Here is an 18,211-nt window from a genome sequence, read left to right as displayed (position 1 = left end):
CTCGATGTCAGTGAGTTTATTCCAAGTCATTTGCTCTCAGGGGAAGTCAGAGTACGGCAGTCTGAACGGGTACAGAGGCGAGTAACGCTGGTCATGCCACAGCAGCTTCTCCTCCAGAAACTTGACGGTTTCCAAGGTGAGGATGACGGCTTCGTGTTTCAGGATGCTGTGAACGTTCAGACCTGACGGAGAAAACAAAGTTACAAGTTAACATTTAAAAACATCATTTACTTATACAGCTAAATATAGAAACTACCTGAGCATCGGAGTGACAGAAAAACTTACCGATGGCAGGAATGATGTTCACCGTCTTTAAGCTTGCTGTGGCCTGACGGATGTTTTCAGGAAACTCTTCACACCTGTAAGCAACGAGAATCACCAGCGTCAGACCAGAGGGCAGCGCAGGGCGTCTGCAGCTGCTGAGGAGGAAACTTACACATCCACCATCAGCACCGACTGGCCCCAGTATCTGTCTCTGATCAGCTCCAGCAGGTACTGAGAGTCCGGCGTGGGGATGTTCAAGGAGTCCACAATGTGAAGGTAGTCCTGAAGAAACAGGGAAATTAATTATGTGAGGAAAAATGTGAGAAAATTAAAAACAGGTCTGAAGAGTTTAACGCAGAACTGGACCTGTAACAAGGTGAACGCTGAGGCTCTGAAGCAGACGTCATGGTCACATGACTGAAGATGTTGGAGGCTTCGTTGGTACAACTGACCCCAGAAGTGACTGATTTGAATATTTGGTGCCATTTCATTGGTTATAAGACGTGGTATACTCAGTGTTCCCTCCTTCATTTTCCTCAAAGATCTTGTACTGATGATGGGAGAGTTAAACCAGCACATCCCAAAGATTCTCCGTGGGGTTCAGGTCTAGACTCTGTGGGGGCCAATCCATGTGTGAAAATGATGTCTCCTGTTCCCTGAACCACTTTTTCCACAATCTGAGCCCCATGAATCCTGGCACTGAGCCATCAGGGAAGATGGAAGAACCTGCTCATTCAGTATATCAGCTGACCTCATTCTTTGGACACATAATGTTGCTGAACATAGACCTCACCAACTGCAGCAACCCCAGATCATAGACTGCCCCCACAGGCTTGTACAGTAGCACTAGACATGATGGCTGCATCACTTCATCTGCTTCTCTTCTTACCCTGATGCTCCATCACTCTGGAACAGGGTAAATCTGGACTCATCAGACCACATGACCCTCTTCCGTGGCTCCAGAGTCCAGTCTTTTAGCTCCCTAGCAAATTAAAGCTTTTTTCCCCGGTTAGCCTCACTGATCAGTGGTTTTCTTATAGCTACACAGCTGTTCAGTCCCAATGACCGATTCACTGTTAAACAGCAGAACTCAGAGCGATGTTTATCTTCCATCTGATTTCACCAGATGTTTAAAGATCACGATCATCATTCAGGATGTTTTTCTGACCACTGAGAAGCTGCTCCCTGCTTGTTGAAGCTGAAACATCATCATCCATGCAGGAATCACCCAATGGGAAGCTCTTACCTCTTTCTACCCAACTAATTGAGATCATAGCCTGTAATATTTCCTTAGTTACCCTCATATTATCTTGACTGTTTCACTGTCATGTTTAAGCATATTTTTAAATCTGGTTTCAGTGTCTCATGCTTATTGGAGTCGGTGTTTGGAAAAAACAGAAACTCTGCACACCTCAGGTGAGACCAGCCCTGCTAAAATCCAGCTTATTTTTCTGGTAAATCCTGAAATAATTTAATAGCTTAACACACTAACAAGACAAAGCTGTTTAATAATTTATTGCTTTAGTGTTGAAACTGAAATAAAAAAAACAAATGAATCATTTGGAAGTTTGTCGCTGCTATAACTGCAGTTGACCACTAGATGGCACTGGTAGGCCTGGCTTTCAAGCTGTAAAGTTTTCGGTATAATCAGGAAGAGGTCTCAAAAGCTTCATAATGCTTCAATCATCCATTAATAAATATACAGTCCAGTTCTGCACCTCAAGAGAAAAATGCAAAAACTTAAACTGCAGCGAACGTCACTTTTCTATATACACACAAACACATATACTATATATATATATATATATATATATATATATATATATATATATATATATATACACACACACACACACACATATACACACACACACACATATATATACATATACACACACACACACACATATATACAAAAAAATTTGTATATATCGGACAGTTCACGCCTCCGTGTCGTCCATTAATTTATGATAATAGACACCTCACCGGGCATTATCCCGCTTATACCATGGTCCATTAAGAAAGAAAAAAATATTAAATAAATTATTAACGCATTAATGTTGTTTTTACCGATAAAATCATAAGTTTTTTACAAGAAGCAGCTGAGTGGACTATTTCGTTGTGACGCATTGCCAAGGTAACCAGCTCTAACACAGAATCTGCAGCTCAGTCGGCCGCAGACGTGACACAAACATTTCAGAGAGTGTGTGCAGCTCTTACAGCTTGTGTGTGTCCAGAGGATGATGCCACATTTTGTTTCAAACAGTCAAAGTCCACAGTGAGTTTCCTACATGCTCAATAAGCCTACAGGCTGCTCTGATCTGGCGCGTCTGCAGCCCAGCGTCTGAGTTTCTGTTGCCACGGTTACCAACTACTGTTTAGTCAGCGCAATAATTTCCAACAATAAGTCTATTTGGCCAGATAGACTGATCTGTCTTTGTTTCTTGCTTTGTACGGCTTCATCGTGCGGTACTTTATGGTGACGTTTAATGTGACTGTAGAGATTCGTGGTGTTCCTTGTGGTGCTGCAACCAGGGCAAGACACACTTTACTATGCAACTCACACCGTTTGTCATCATCTGTCTTATGCTGGGCTCACACCAAACCATTCTCACGGTCGCAGACTAAAAACGGAAGTCTTCAGTAAAACTCCTAAGATTTCCTAGAGTCACAGCGCGTTCTCGTTAGGTTTCTCTGGTTAGGTTTAAGCTGGTAATCTGCACTGTTTAACGTCAGTCTTTCCCTAGTCTTAGATCTGCGACAATATTAAACATGTCTGATATTGTCGCAAGTCGCAGTGACGAAACACAATCAACAACCAATAGATGAGCTCCGACAAAAGCAGAAACAGGAATCCTGACGGTGAATCCCGACAAAAGACGAACAACAGTGGATCGTCCAGAAAGAGGAGCGAATGGTTGTTAAGAAGTAAACGTCTACTGTGGATAATTTATGTGTTACAGTGTCATGATCTAACAAATGAGAGAAGAATAGAAACTCATTCATCCCTCCAGACTCTGATGAGTCGGTGTAACACCTGGTGGAGATGCAGAGCCACACTTAATGTGTGTGTAATGTGTAATTCCCTGGAGGGAAACTCTCCTTGTTTGCTTTGCTGTGGGCAGATCGGCCCTGTTCCATATCAACTGTCCAACATATCACAAAAAATGCAGAAAGAATCTAGTTGTAGTCTAGTAAATAGTGATTCACAGTCTTTGTCAAATCTCAGTCTGAGACTAGGCTGAGACTTAAAACTCTAAACATTTGTCTTTAGGTGTGAGCTGGTAGTTTTCTAGAGTCTTTTGCAAAACTTTTAAAAGTCTTCTGGTGTAAGCCCAGCTTTAAATCTGAAATACTTCCACAACGCTGCCCAACGCAAACATGTTTTAGGTACAAGTTCGGTTCGGGTGAGATGGGGGGGAACTCTCACCACTACCGCTTGGGTTTTTGTCGCTATGCATTTAAACCTCCTTCCCACAGACTTTCCTCTGCTTGAACTCTCGCTCACTCTTTCCAAACTCTGGCCTGCAGGCGGCTTCCTCCACTGTGTTGTAACGCCGCTTTACCATTGGCTGAGGAGGCAGCGACAGTGCTGCGTTTGGGGACGCTAGAAAAAATCCGGGAGGAAACTAGGTTAGGAAATTAGATGCAGCTCGTGACATAAAATGCTTTAGAATCGCTGTGTGTAGAACTGAGCTCACGTGTATCGAGATCGCGTTTTTTTTAACGATGTATCGTGCAGCTCTACCACAAATCTGTTATTTTGGAGGCTGTGGTTCAAAAAGTTTAGGAGCCACTTCTTTAGTGGGTCTGGAACTGGGAATCTCATCAAAGTGGAAGGAACCTTTGGGGTGACCTGAACACAAAGGTCCACACCAGAAGACCATCAAGTCTGGAGGATTTTCCAAAGAATGGACGGGAAAGACTTCGGAGACGAGCCAGACGTGTTGATTTCTGGCTGTTTGCATCGAGGCGGGTTTAACTCTGACCCTGGTAGTTTTTATGGAATAATTTATTTCTGTGTGCAAAGTAAAATAATGTGAACATCCATAATAAAACTAGGATGTTTAAAAAAGCTGCATTCAAGTCTTTACTCTGTTTAACAGCTTGTGGGAAAAACTTTTATAACAAGGGGGCTAATAATTTTGTCTGAGATTAAAAAAAATACAGGGAAATATTTAATCTTCTCCATCTTTTATTGGTGCTTGGAAACCGAGTTTGGAGTAAACAAGAAACCCTGAGGGGGTTTGACTCACCTGAGCCAGTTTGGAGGTCAGCGCCACTTTGAGTCCCTGAACTCGGACTTTCATGGGCAACATGTAGTAATAACTAGTCGGTCCTCTTGGTCCATGAGACACCCCACCTGAGAGAAACACCACCCGTCAGACACGCCGCCTCCCAACAAAACAAATGTTTTTTTTTTCTTCAGATTCACCTCCTCTCCATAGCGGTGACCGGATGCTTCCGTGGCGAGCCCTTCCACTTCCTTTCTGTTTCCATGGCTTCCTGCCTCCTCCTCGGACCTCTGATCGGACCTTTGTGTTGGCGTGACTCTGAGACATGAAGACGACTGTTAGTGAGAGGAATATCCACAGCAGCTCGATTTTACACGTGATAAGAAACATGAGAGATTTACGCCCATTGTATGTCTGTATTTTTGTTTTTTTTTTAGTTACGTTACATCTGTGCTGTGATGGATTATTCTGGATTTGGGCATTAATAAACCATCTCACCAGCGGAAAACTGAAGCAGCAGAGATGATTTAATATTCACTTTAATTATGAGTTAACAAACAACAGATCAGAATTACACCGATGAGTCTGTAACTTACAATCCTTTTGTAATTCTTCTGCCATATTTCAACACTGTGTAGAACATCGAGCCTGAAGAGCAAAAACAAACATCAGTTTAAAGCTGAGAGGACTTTCAGATTTCAGGGTTTGATGTGTGTGAACAAACGTGACCTCGGCTGCACTGCGAAGACGTCCGGGTGGAGCTGAGCCAGACCCAGCGGCTCGCTGTCCTTCCTCCCCAGAGTGTCCACCCATGTCTGCACAGGCCTCAGGTGGGCGGGAACCACGGCGTCGCACCGCCTGAGCAGGGGCAGGGAGCAGTCTGCGGGGGGAGGAGAGCGCTCTGTTGGAGGACACAACAGCAAAAATAAGAGACCCGCACCACAACTATTCAGAGTTTAAGACAGGGTCTTCATCGTTTTTCAGACCTTGGACCCCAAACATCCAGAGATGGAGCAGGGGCCATCGCACAGCTGATGTGTACTGCAGCCTTGTTTATCTCAGGGAAAATGTCATTAAGATATAAGTTTTGTTCATCAGACGTTGTCACTGTGCCGCAGCTCTGTGGGAAGTAAAAACTTCCAGATAGACGTTGGTAATTCCAGCAGACATGACAACACTGAAAGCCAGCGAAGCCCAGACTGGTTCAGTAGAGCAGTGTCTTCTCCTCCCTCAGAGGTTGGAGAAGAGACACATTTACAAAGCTCTTCTTCACCATGCTGACACCTTTCATGACTTCCTGTGAAGCATCCAGATCACCTGCAAGTCACATCCTTTACAAGCTCCATTAGCCAACTTTGTCAAGCAAACACACATTTTTCAATGCCATCTTCCGCCTTGAAGGTAAATCCAAACTTTAGATAATTATCTGTATATTTTCCAGTCTTCTCTTGTTTGCATCCTTATCAGCTGCAGCAGGAGCCGCCTCACCTCGTGCATTTTGGTTTCTAGGTGGAGGAAATCTCTCTGTGCTTGTGGAGTTTTTTGGTTGGGTTACAAAACTTTCTATTTTCATTCAGGAAAAAAAAAAGCATACGGTTGGCATTCTCATCTGCTGGTTGGCTGTTGTGGGTCAGAGCTGCAGTGTTGGAACAGTGTTCTGACTGCATTCCTGATGTAGTAAACAATGTTTTAATAATCCGTCTCATTTATTTATTTTACAAAGGCATCTTCTTTTCACATAATACTGATGCAAACTTGTGTTTTGAGTCTTAGTCAGCTGGTAACGGATTAGGTCATCCATTTGCTATAATATGTTGGATTCATGTTAACGTGGATATAAATGTATGGAAAACTATATAAATATATATATCTATATATATATATACATAGATATATAGATATATATATAGCCAACAGGCTTAGAAAAGTTTTATTCAGACTTACTTAATCTCTCGGGATCGATGAGGTTGGAGGGCAGCAGTAAGTTTGGAGGCAGCGTTTTCTCACCGGAGAACGAAGAGGAGAACTGAAGAGAGGAAGAGGCCAAGAACATTTAACTTTATGAGCTGTAAAATAAATTAATGTGCTTTTGATTACCTCATCAGGGCATTTAAAACCACCTGCAGAATATTTGTGTCTGTGTTATTACTGTGTCCGCCTCACATCCACTTCAGCTGAGCTGTTTACTGGTTTACTGTCCTCACAGCCAGAACCGAACCAGTTCCACATGTCTGAATCTGCTGCGACTTCCAATTATTTTAATTCAAGGTTGACAAGGTTTCTGTTTGTCACTGAGATTTCTTCACGTAAACCTACAGCTGTTTCATTTTAAATTGTTTGCAAACAAAGCTAGACGTTTTTATTCTTTTATATATTTTGTTTGACTTTAGCTCATCACTTTTATTTCATCTGAGCCTTTACGACTTAGTATGCTGTCTCTGAATGTATTTTCCAGCCTGACAAGCTTGTTGATGAATGGAGCTGACGCCTGAAAATATTCTTTATCTGCGACCCAGATTCATCATCACTGTACTTTCAGGAGGAAACCAGCAGTTAGCTTAAACAACATGGATCACTCACCCTTTTAGCGACTCCTCTTCCGAAAATTAAGCCGGAGAATCGAAACATTTTGCAATTAAGGCTCATTTCACAGTCAAGCACACTTTTAATGCCCTCGTATCATTTCCTGACCAACATTATAGAAGGAATCAGCGTGAAAGGTCGTGAATGCTGCTCCCTTCGGCGTGTTGATGGCGCACGTTGATGACGTCAGATCGTGACAACAGCGCCATCAAGTTTTTTTTTTCCTTAACTTTATTCACTTGCAGCAGAGACATTACAGCAACAACATTTAAATATATATATACTGAAAACAAAGTTGCATGGACCATAATGATTACACAAAAACAACACACACACACACACACACACACACACACACACAAAACACTTATACACCAGGGGTTTTCATTACGTTTACAGTCCTGTACAAAATTATACAGTTTTATGCCATTTTCCTTCTTCATAAATTAAAGTGATTTAAAGAAAAACATAGTTCTTTATGGAAAACATTAAAAATTGTTTTTGTTTTCAAATATTTAGTTTTGTGGATGAAAAATTTCCCAAGTAATAACAACACACTGAAAGAAGATCATGCAAGCTCAGTCAGAATTGCACCAAATAAAACTGTGCTTTTATCCAAATTAAGCAGAGATGCCAATTTAGAAGAGCACCAGAAAAAGAAGTCATCCCAGAAACCATTCACAATTATACAATCAAAAAATAATTGATCAATTGTCTCAATCTCATTTTCACAAAAGGTACAGTAGTTCTCTTCATAATCAAATCGAAGTCTCAAAAATTCCCTGGAGGGGTAGATGTCACTAACAGTTTTGAAGTGAAGCTCCTTCACTTTTGGAGCAACAGGGAATTTTATATATTTAGTTTGCCCAATTTGGCTTTTGTAAAATACATTTCTTCTAGCTGATATGGGATGAAGTTCTTTGACAAAAAGCTAACGCATGAAGGTGTTGGGCAGATTTGGATCAGTCATAGATTGTCTATCCATGAGTAGAGAAGGAAGCTGTACAGTAACACTGTTTATGAGTAAATTAAATGATAAAAAATCAAAGGCTGAGGAAGTGCTTTAACTAATGTATTGTATTGTTTTCTATCATGTATCCTAAACTTAGAACTAAAAGAATCAAAAGTCAAAATCTTTCCAGTGTCATCAAGGATATGTATCACTGACCAGATACCTTGATCAAGCCAGTTCTTGTAAAATAAAAATTTCTTCCTAAATAATACACATCGGGAGTTCCAGATTGGGGTGTTGTGGGGACTATAGTTGTGCTTATATATAATTTTGCAGTATAGTAAGACTTGATGATGAAAAGTTGAAAGGTGGATGGGCAATTTCTTAAGATCATAATCACATTTTAAGAGGAAATTAATACCTCCTAATTCCATAAAGATTTTTGAGGGAATATGATACCAAAAGCCATTTTCATTATTCAGGAAAGATTCCTCCGTCCTCATTCTCTGTGATCATTCTGCTTTCCCGACATAGTGTGTCTTGTTTTTCCATATGTAGTTAAAATTAGCCTGGTTTGTAGCTTTAATTGCAAGTCTAGGGAAGGGCATAGAATATGCTGGATAGACAAACATTTTGGTGATAAAAACTCTACTGAAAATAGAAATATCATGTGTGACCGCATATTTAAACAGATTTTTTTATTTAGAGTTTTCCAGAAGTTTTATTACTCCATTAACTTTGTATCTTTAGTGATGTAAATACGGAGATATTTCACTACGGATGTAAGAGCCATTTGTTGTTTTTTGGTTTGTATTATCACACTGGGTGGCAGTAAAGAGGCGCATCAGGTGTAATAAATGACAGCCACAGGTGATGTGGGGTTTTTCTAATTGGCCTGAGTTTGGGAGAATGACACCGTTTTACCGCTATCACATTTTTGTTATTGGCACTTTTTATTTCAATCATAAATGTGACCCATTATCAACACATACTATAACATAGCTTGGAAAATAAACGGGAACTTCACCCAACTTGGACAGCGGCTTTTGGATTGTTTATGGAAGCGCGTTACAAACGGATCTCTCCCCTCACCCAGCTGAGTGGCTGAAGGCCACTACTAAAGTCACTACACTGTGTGTGTGTGTGTGTGTCACAGTCGTTTGGTTTTGTTGCATTCAAGATCCAGCGCTTGTGTTTAATTGATACACGCAAATCAAGGAATTCTGGAGTGGGTTTTATGGTGAAATGCACGGGCTGTGCTTGAACTCTGTCGTTTATGCTGCATTCATGCTGACGTTTTGTGGGAGATGAATGAAAGTCTGTGTGATGCTGATAAAACGAGCTCAAACATGCAAGATGTTAATGCTGAATCAGTCTAGAGGAAAAATGCGAAGTCATTGAAAAAAGGCTAAGAAAACCAACTTTGAAAGGAATCTCAATAGTAATTGAAAGGCTTCAAAAAGAAAGGAGTTGTTGTTTTAAACAGGCAAAAAAATTAAAATCTAAAATCAACACACTGCTGATTTCAGATAAAAATCTCCATGTTGTGCAACAAGATTTAAAAGCAATGTTCCATCAAGTGAAGGATGTGGATTTTCTTCATTTCCTGTGGTGGCCACTGGGTGACACATCAAAGGATCCAGTGGAGCATAGGATGAATGTGCATATTTTTGGAGCAGTTTCATCACCTAGCTGCGCCAATTATGCACTAAAAAGAACAGCAACTGACAACAAAACAGTTTTCAAAGTGGAAGTCATTGACACCGTCCATAATAACTTTTATGTGGACGATTGTCTGAAATCTTTGGCCACAGAAGAAGCAATACAGTTGGTTGTAACCTCAACTGACTTATGCTCAAGGAGAGGATTTCAGCTGTCAAAGTGGACAAGCAATAGTCGTGCTGTATTGCTGTCTATCCCAGAGAAAATCCGATCTACAACAACTAGACAGCTTCACCTGGAACAGGATCATTTACCTGTGGAAAGGGCTCTTGGCTTACATTGGTGTGCCGAAAGTTCATTTTCAAGCCAAAGATAGAAAAACAACCATACACAAGACGTGGCATTCTTTCTATTGTCTGTTCCATTTACGACCCACTAGGATTTCTCTCACCATTCATATTTTTTACCAAAAATTATGTTGTAGGAGATGTGCCTGTAGAAGATGTTCTGGGATGATCCGGTACCGCAGACATTTCTACAGCAGTGGAACAATTAGCTGCAGGATTTGAAGCAAGTAGAGCAGGGGTGGCCAACGTCGGCCCTCGAGAGCCACAGTCCTGCAGGTTTTCCATGCATCTCTGCACTGACACACCTGACTCAAACTAATGAGTCATTGTGCAAATCCTTATAGGCTGTTGGATCCATTTAATTTGAGTCAGGTGTGTTGTTGCAGGGATGCATGGAAAACCTGCAGATTTGTGGCTCTTGAGGATCGACGTTGGCCTCCCCTGAAGTAGAGAGTCTTAAGGTTGATCACTGCATTAAACCCAAGGGTCTCAGAGGACGTCTACAGGCACAGCTGCATCACTTTGCTGATGCCAGCAATCAGGGTTATGGCACAGTGTCTTACCTGAGCTTGGAGGACAAGGATCAGAAAATACATCTTGCTTTTATGATGGGGAAGCATGAGTTGCTCCTTTGATGCAGACAACGATTCCACGCCTTGAACTTACTGCTGCTATGCTAGCTGTTAAAGTCAACAATCTGTTTTAGAAAGAATTAGCTCTCAAGCTGGACAAGTCATGTTTTTGGATTGACAGCCAGACAGTGTTGAAATATATCAATAATGAGAGCAAACGATTCCATACCTTTGTTGCAAATAGAGTGGCATCTATAAGAGAGGCTACAGAGGTTATGCAATGGAGATGCATCAGCTCGCAAAACAATCCCGCTGACGACGCCTCCAGAGGTTTGACAGTTGAAGGTCTCTTGGCATCCAGCAGGTGGATCACAGGCCCAGATTTCCTTCAGAAGCCAACGGAGGATTGGCCCAAGCGTTTCGTTCTACAACCCATTTCCTCAGAAGATTCAGAAGTCAAACAGGACGTCATGGTTAATGTTGTCATCTCTGAGTTCGATAATGCCACTCCAAAGCTTGTGAACTATTTTTCCTCATGGCCTAAGCTCATAATTTCAGTTGGCTGGATTCTCAATCTTCGAGGTATCCTTCTGGATTTGAGCAAAAAGAGGAAAGAAGTTGTTGCTTCCTTAACTGCCACAGGCTCAACCATACAACCAGAAGTGGTGGAAAGAGAGGTGAAGAAGGTTAAATGTGCATTTAGTTGTTCATCTCTAACGGTTGGAGACCTCTCAAAAGCAGAATTGGCTGTTATACGTTTCAGTCAACGTACTACTTACAAGGATGAAATATGACTTTTGGAAAGTGGAGGATCAAGTGCAAGAAAAGGCAGTGATATTTACAGACTAGATCCTGTGCTAAAGGATGGTTTGTTGTGAGTTGGTGGAAGACTTGGCAGGGCAGCATTACCTGAAGAACAGAAACAAAAACATCCAATCTCATCTTGCAACATGTACATCAACAAGCTGGACATGCGGGTAGAAACCACATGCTCTCAACATTACGAAGAAGGTATTGGATTACAAATGCTAACTCTGCCTGTGGAAAAATAATATCTAAATGTGTGATCTGTCGACGCCACAGAGGACAGCCAAGTGAACAAAAAATGGCTGACATGCCACTGGAAAGAGTCATTCCAGACTTGCCTCCTTTCACCAATGTGGGGGTGGACTACTTTGGGCCCATTGAGGTCAAAAGAGGGCGTTCTAAGACTAAAAGGGATGGCGCAATATTCACCTGCATGGCTAGCAGAGCTGTTCACCTGGAGATTGCTCATTCTCTGACTACTGACTCTTGCATCAATGCCATTAGAAGATTTGTATGTCGCAGAGGTCAAGTAAGTCATATAAGGTCAGACAATGGGACAAATTTTGTTGGAGCAGAGAGGGAGTTGAAACATGCCTGGGCTGCTGTTGATCACAATAAGATTCAAAATACTCTTGATCAAAAGGGTATTGACTGGACGTTTAACCCCCCTGCTGCATCCCATCATAGAGGAGTTTGGGAAAGACTGATCAGAATGGCAGCAGCAAACGCTGGATGATGAAAACCTTCATACCATAATGTGTGCAGTAGAGCTAATTCTTAATGACCGTCCCATTACTAAAGTGTCTGATGATGTTAATGACTTGGAAGCCCTCACTCCAAACCACATCCTTTTGCTCAAAGGAAAGCCTGTTCTTCCACCTGGAGTCTTTCATGAGCATGACCTTTACATCAAAAGACGCTGGAGACAAGTTCAGTATCTTGCTAATCTTTTTTGGAAAAGGTGGATAAGAGAATACCTGCCAATGTTACAAGAACGGCAAAAATGGACCAAGCCTCAAAGAAGTTTCAGCACTGGACACATCGTGATGGTCATGGATCACGCTGCTCCTCGTGGATCATGGGGAGGGTCACCAAAACATACCCAGACAAAGCTGGATTTGTACATTCTGTACATTTAAAGACACAAACTGGACACTTGGAACGACCTATATCCAAGCTCTTTCTTCTGCAAGAATCCCTATAAGGTCATGATCCAACGATGAATAATGTCTGCTGTAAGGAGGAATTAAAGAAGACTGGACTTTATGGCTTCTTTAACTTATGGTTGTTTGTAATTGTTCCCACCTTCACAATTGGGGACCGAAGTGTAGGAGCCATTTGTTGTTTTTTTGTTTGTATTATCACACTGGGTGGCAGTAAAGAGGCGCATCAGGTGTAATAAATGACAGCCACAGGTGATGTGGGGTTTTTCTAATTAGCCTGGGTCTGGGAGAATGACACCGTTTTACCGCTATCACATTTTTGTTATTGGCACTTTTTACTTCAATCATAAATGTGACCCATTATCAACACATACTATAACATAGCTTGGAAAATAAACGGGAACTTCACCCAACTTGGACAGCGGCTTTTGGCTTGTTTATGGAAGCGCGTTACAAACGGATCTCTCCCCTCACCCAGCTGAGTGGCTGAAGGCCATAGTCACTACAACGGATTTAACTGGAATGTTGTGAATAACTGTCTGAGAGGAATCATGTATTGGTAATAATTCACATTTTTTAAGATTTAGCTTCAAACCTGAGGTCTTGGAATAAAAGTCAATTGATGTTTGTTTAATTCATTTGTTGACGGAGAATCTAGAAGAGATGCCATATGGTAGTGAGATTACACTGTTTGTATATTTGTAAAGAGTTCTGATTAAATTTATAAATTTGGGTCCAAAACCAAAAGAATCTAAAGTGCGAAACATCAATTCATGTTCAAGAGTACTGAAGGCTTTAAAGAAAACTAAGAACAATATAAAGCTTTCTTCATCAATTAAATAATTATAATCTAGCAGATAAAGTACCATTGAGGAGGATTGGATTGTAGTGGTGATTCTGAAATGCTGATTGAAATCTATGGAGCCATTCCTCTTCCACAGGATTCAAATCACCACCAACTATTAGGTTTGGGGTTGGATATCACTGAGTTAGTTCTTTAATAGAACTGACTAATTCAGACAGCATGAGTTTGTTTTGTGTTGCAGAGTTGTACCCATACACATTCACCAATATATATATATATATATATATATATATATATAATTTCTTGAGAATTGGGACAAAACATGTCCTACATTATAAACCCAAGTTTATATAATAAAATCAATAAACCAATCATGATTTAAATACTTAAAAAGTTAAATTGGAAGGAACTGTGTATACCTTATTTTTTCCACATATTTTTAATATTTTTTGTGAAATTTTGCTTAAATGTTTGGTCTGTGGTCAGAAAGGTCATGTTATTTTATTTGTCCTCAGCAAAAGTTCCAAGAATTGATCACTTTAAAAAACCCTTTAACTCAAGAATTGTACATACATACATGCATACACATCAAATTAAAAAAGAAAAGGTTGTAGATATATGCAAACGCTAATACAACAGATCATTATTTTTATTATTTTATTTCATACACTTACACATTCTCAGACACACACCCACATGCATACTGATTTTTTCTACAATCCTCAGAGAAATAATAAAGGTGATGCTCATATATGGAGTTATATTTATAAGATGAATAATATAAAATATAAATAAATATATAGAAAAGGAATGATTTAAAAAAAGAAAACAAAAAAAGAAAAACACTCATTAAAAAATGGATTGCCTAAATTAAACATTTACCAAAATAAGCCCAAGCCCTCTCACCATTTTGATACAAAATAAAGAACCCTCATTTATTTTTGATGTGAAGCCCAACAAGTAATGAACCTGATAAAGGTACCAAAGAACACATTACCAATATAAAACAGACCTTTTTAAACACAACGTCAAAGAAAATAAAATAAACATAGAATTCAACACCAGAGAAATTTGTACGAGTATGTACTGAAGGGCTCATTCAAAAGGAAGCGTTTCTAAAAGTGTGTTTTATAATAATGTAGAGGGGACTTCATTGTGTTAGTGAAATATTAGGATTACATGAGAAATCGTCATGACACTAACTTTGCAAAGATGGTCAGGAAAATGAAAAATGGATGGTATCACTCCTTCCTTTAAACCAGTGGACTGTCCAATCCTGTAAAAGTCCTCTGGTTAACCTCTTATGATGCAGACCTACAGGTCCCGGTACATGACTACTAATCTACAACATTGCAGCCATGTGTGCAAGCCCCTCCATCATGAATGCCCACAATATACACATCAAATGAAAGCTCAAAGTCTCATCTTTCTGATGATATAAACCATTTTGACAAGCAACAACCACAGCACTAACACTGAAGCCTTTTTTACAGAAAAGCAGAAAGTTTAAATGTTGACTTTCCTTCCCTTTGAGGGCTCTCTATAGGTCAAACATCAATATTTCCCATCAAGCTTGGTCTCCTTCTGTCCATACAGGTTAGGTGAGGACAAAAAAAATTTTTTCTCTGTGTTCTAAAGTGTATAACTTTTTATCAGTAATACTTACAGTGATTCTGATTGCTGTGGGTGAAACTAGAGAGTGTTACCTTTACAAAGAGCCCAATCTTACAATCCAAGCTCAAAATCTTACAAGCCCGTACTTACAATCCAGAGGGTTCAATAACAGCAGTAATTCTAATTTGGAGGTCATATTACAGGCTGTTTTGCCATAATGACCCTTCTTGATAAGGGGTTAAAATGACGGCTGCAGACCGTAATATTCTGTTTTGTTGGCAGTATTTATTTTAGCCTACAGGAATCAAGGAGACAACATATATGCATCCACCACATTGTATGTATTTTTTTATTAATACTTCCGTCCCACAGAATACATCATTAGCTGGCGTCTGCCACTAGATCTAAACATGCCCTGGATGTTACACAGATGACTGAACAGTCCTTCGGCACAAAGTCTCTCCTCCTGAGTGCTGCTACCCATGCCACCTCCTCCATTTATCTTCTAGAAACATACAAAACAAATCCATATGATCATCGCTCGGTTCTTCTGTAGCTACAGGTCAGCAGTTAAAGTTCATGTTAGCGCCATGAAGCTGATTTAATAGATAATGTTAAAATGACATGACCTACTTAGCACAATTATATGAAGTGGGTGATTGCCAAATGCCACTTAAACCATCTTACTGTAATCGTCTTACTAACAAAACATTTTTTATTTTATTGTCCTGACATCTGGTTTTATTTAAGAAATACACAAATTCAACAAGTTCATAACAGTTAAATAATTTAAAACCACTTCTTACTTGTGAAATGTTAAACCTTGTTTCTTGGTTTTGGTGTTTCTTTCACAGGAACATCCTTATGCAGCACAAAAATCTGGCATTTTGGTTTCACACACGGTCTGACACAGTCTGACTGATCTGACCGGGTCTGAAACCCCAGCCCAAGATGGCGGCTGTGTTGACGTGCCTGACAAGCCCGAAAGAGACATCTAGTGTCTCTGTCTCATCCCCACTGTTAGCCAATGGAGCCAAACGGCCACAGCTGGCGGCTATCTTACCACTGTGAACTCGTGCACTCATAACATTGTTTTAATGGTACATGAACTTTATAAATAATCATAACTTGCTCAGTCTTATAGCGATTTTCAAAAGGTTTGGTTCATTATAAACGATATGTGTGTGTGTGTGTGTATATATATGTATATATATACACGCAAAATGTCTCTTTCCTTTAAAAGAAGGCCTACTGCTACATAAAGAAAATGCAGTAAATTTTGGTTTACAAACACTACATCAGGGGTCTCTTTTTTATAAAGGTTTATGTTTTTCTTTATTTTAAAACCTAAAAATGGAAATAAAAATGTGGTTCTTCAGAAATAACAAATATCCTATGGTGGCTCTTCATTAAAATATATATTAAGCTGCCTTTTTGCATCTCTAAAGGAGTTTTATTTAGCTGGCTGAGGGAAAATGGCTCTTTGGATTGGAAAGGCTGCAGACCCCTGCACTAAACACATAAACAGGTTTAGCAGCAGTTTCTCTTTAAACACCAACAGTTAAAATATTTCTTCATATATATTTATAAAATCAAATATTTATAAGAAGGATTAAATGTTCAGGATTTACTAACTAAAAGGTAAAAAGTCAGCAGGATGAATTTAAAGCTGTGAAGCTGCTTCCTTCTAAACACAGAAGGAACAATATGTGATGAATATCAGCATCAGGTGAACAGACAGAAAGCAGGATGAGAATCTCACAGCTTCTAGATGGTGAGGAGAGAGAAATATTCACAATATGCACAATAACTTCCATCCATGCACCTTCACTGCTTCATTATCCACATTTCTAAATTCTCTAACCTTTCAGACTTAGCTTGACTGCACCTGCAGCCTCCACTATCGGGAGTTAAGGGGTTAACATCTGGTTTCCAGGTGTAACGTCAGGTCTGTAGATGTAACTATAAACATGTGTGGTATCCACAGAAAGTCAAGAATCTCAGCTAACAGCTCAGTAAAACCATTTCTATCACCAACAAACACAGTTAAGACAACAAACAATTCAAAAACCAGGTTCATAAAGTCCGAAAACATATATAAACACAGATGATGTTTCCCCATGAACACGAACAAACGACTCCTCTACTGAAAGCTCACATCTCACAGATTCACAGCTGGAAGTTTCATCTCGCTACGACCAAGATTCACCGAACCAGAGACAGAAGAAGGCCTGATTTATGATTTAAGTTTGTAAAAGTCAGAAAACATGTCTTATCTTTGCTGTCTTGCATAAATTAAAGCCGCATTTATTAAAAATAAATAAATAAAAAGCTTCTTGTTGTCTTTTGGAAGCAGTTTCCCATCCAAAAATCACAATGTTCTGCCATCTGCATGGGTTTAGACAAAGAGAAACGTCGGTTCTTCTTCTTTCTTAAGTTCCAGACAGAAAACAATCTCTTCATTTTAATAAACCCGCTCTCTCCTGATTACATCAGACGCACCGATGCAGCAGGGAAGGGAGACGTGGACGCCACGTTTCTGTCATCAAAGCCAGCAGCCAGCAAAAAAGAAAAAAAAAAAATTAACACATGATTTAAAAAATTATCGGCGTTAATTAATCGTTGCATTAACGCGCAATTAACGTGTTAACGTGCCCAGCACTATATATATATATATATATATACACACACATGCATATATATCAATTGAATTATTACATGTTTAGTTTAAACATGTAATAACTGAAATTATTTTATTATTTTAGTCATATTTATATAATAACACATAATACTTGATTTGCATTCTCTTGAATGTCTGCAAAATCTTGGATATATAAAAGTGACATTTATTGGAAAACAAAATGTGTACAAGATTACACATTTACATGCAGGAATGCAGCTTGTTAAACTCCACACCCTCTACTGACAACTATACTATTGTGGAGATATTCACGTGGTGCAGCTTTAGCTTAAAAAACATACAACTAATGTCAGCAGCATGGCGGTAACTGTCTACGCCATACTGTGTGCAGCCGATGTCCTGCTCGAGCAAAAACACATCTACCAACCTGGTCCTCTTCCATATCATGTACAGGACCTCCAGCAGTCTGATGGGCTGTGATTGGCTGGAACTTGAACGAGCCCCTGCTGCTCTGATGAGCCTCAGTGTGCCTTCTGATGAAGAACACAACTATGCTGCACATTTAA

At 39.9% G+C, this 18,211-nt stretch overlaps 1 protein-coding gene across 1 annotated transcript; it reads right to left on the bottom strand.

Moving 5' to 3' along the window:
• On the bottom strand, positions 1-7,267 carry mrpl4 (mitochondrial ribosomal protein L4). Its single transcript, XM_041982836.1, has 9 exons — positions 7,080-7,267; positions 6,444-6,525; positions 5,229-5,400; positions 5,096-5,147; positions 4,700-4,817; positions 4,521-4,627; positions 437-546; positions 286-359; positions 1-182 (listed from the first exon to the last, which is right to left on the bottom strand). Exons 1-9 carry the CDS (start codon positions 7,143-7,145, stop codon positions 37-39), a joined length of 927 nt encoding a protein of 308 aa, XP_041838770.1. The 5' UTR covers positions 7,146-7,267; the 3' UTR covers positions 1-36.
• Between the last annotated feature and the right edge of the window lie 10,944 nt (positions 7,268-18,211).

This window comes from Melanotaenia boesemani, chromosome 4 (assembly GCF_017639745.1).
Source record: "Melanotaenia boesemani isolate fMelBoe1 chromosome 4, fMelBoe1.pri, whole genome shotgun sequence".
Lineage (NCBI taxonomy): Eukaryota > Metazoa > Chordata > Actinopteri > Atheriniformes > Melanotaeniidae > Melanotaenia > Melanotaenia boesemani.
The sequence above is the reverse complement of the archived record's forward strand: the minus strand, read 5'-3'. Positions and strand labels throughout refer to the sequence as shown.

Coding starts and splice junctions, on each gene's coding strand:
- mrpl4 (XM_041982836.1), bottom strand. CDS start 7,145: ATGAGCCTTAATTGCAAAATGTTTCGATTCTCCGGCTTAATTTTCGGA. Junction 6,526..7,079: donor GAAGAGGAGTCGCTAAAAGG/GTGAGTGATCCA, acceptor TCCTCTCTTCAG/TTCTCCTCTTCGTTCTCCGG. Junction 183..285: donor GAACATCATTCCTGCCATCG/GTAAGTTTTTCT, acceptor TTTCTCCGTCAG/GTCTGAACGTTCACAGCATC.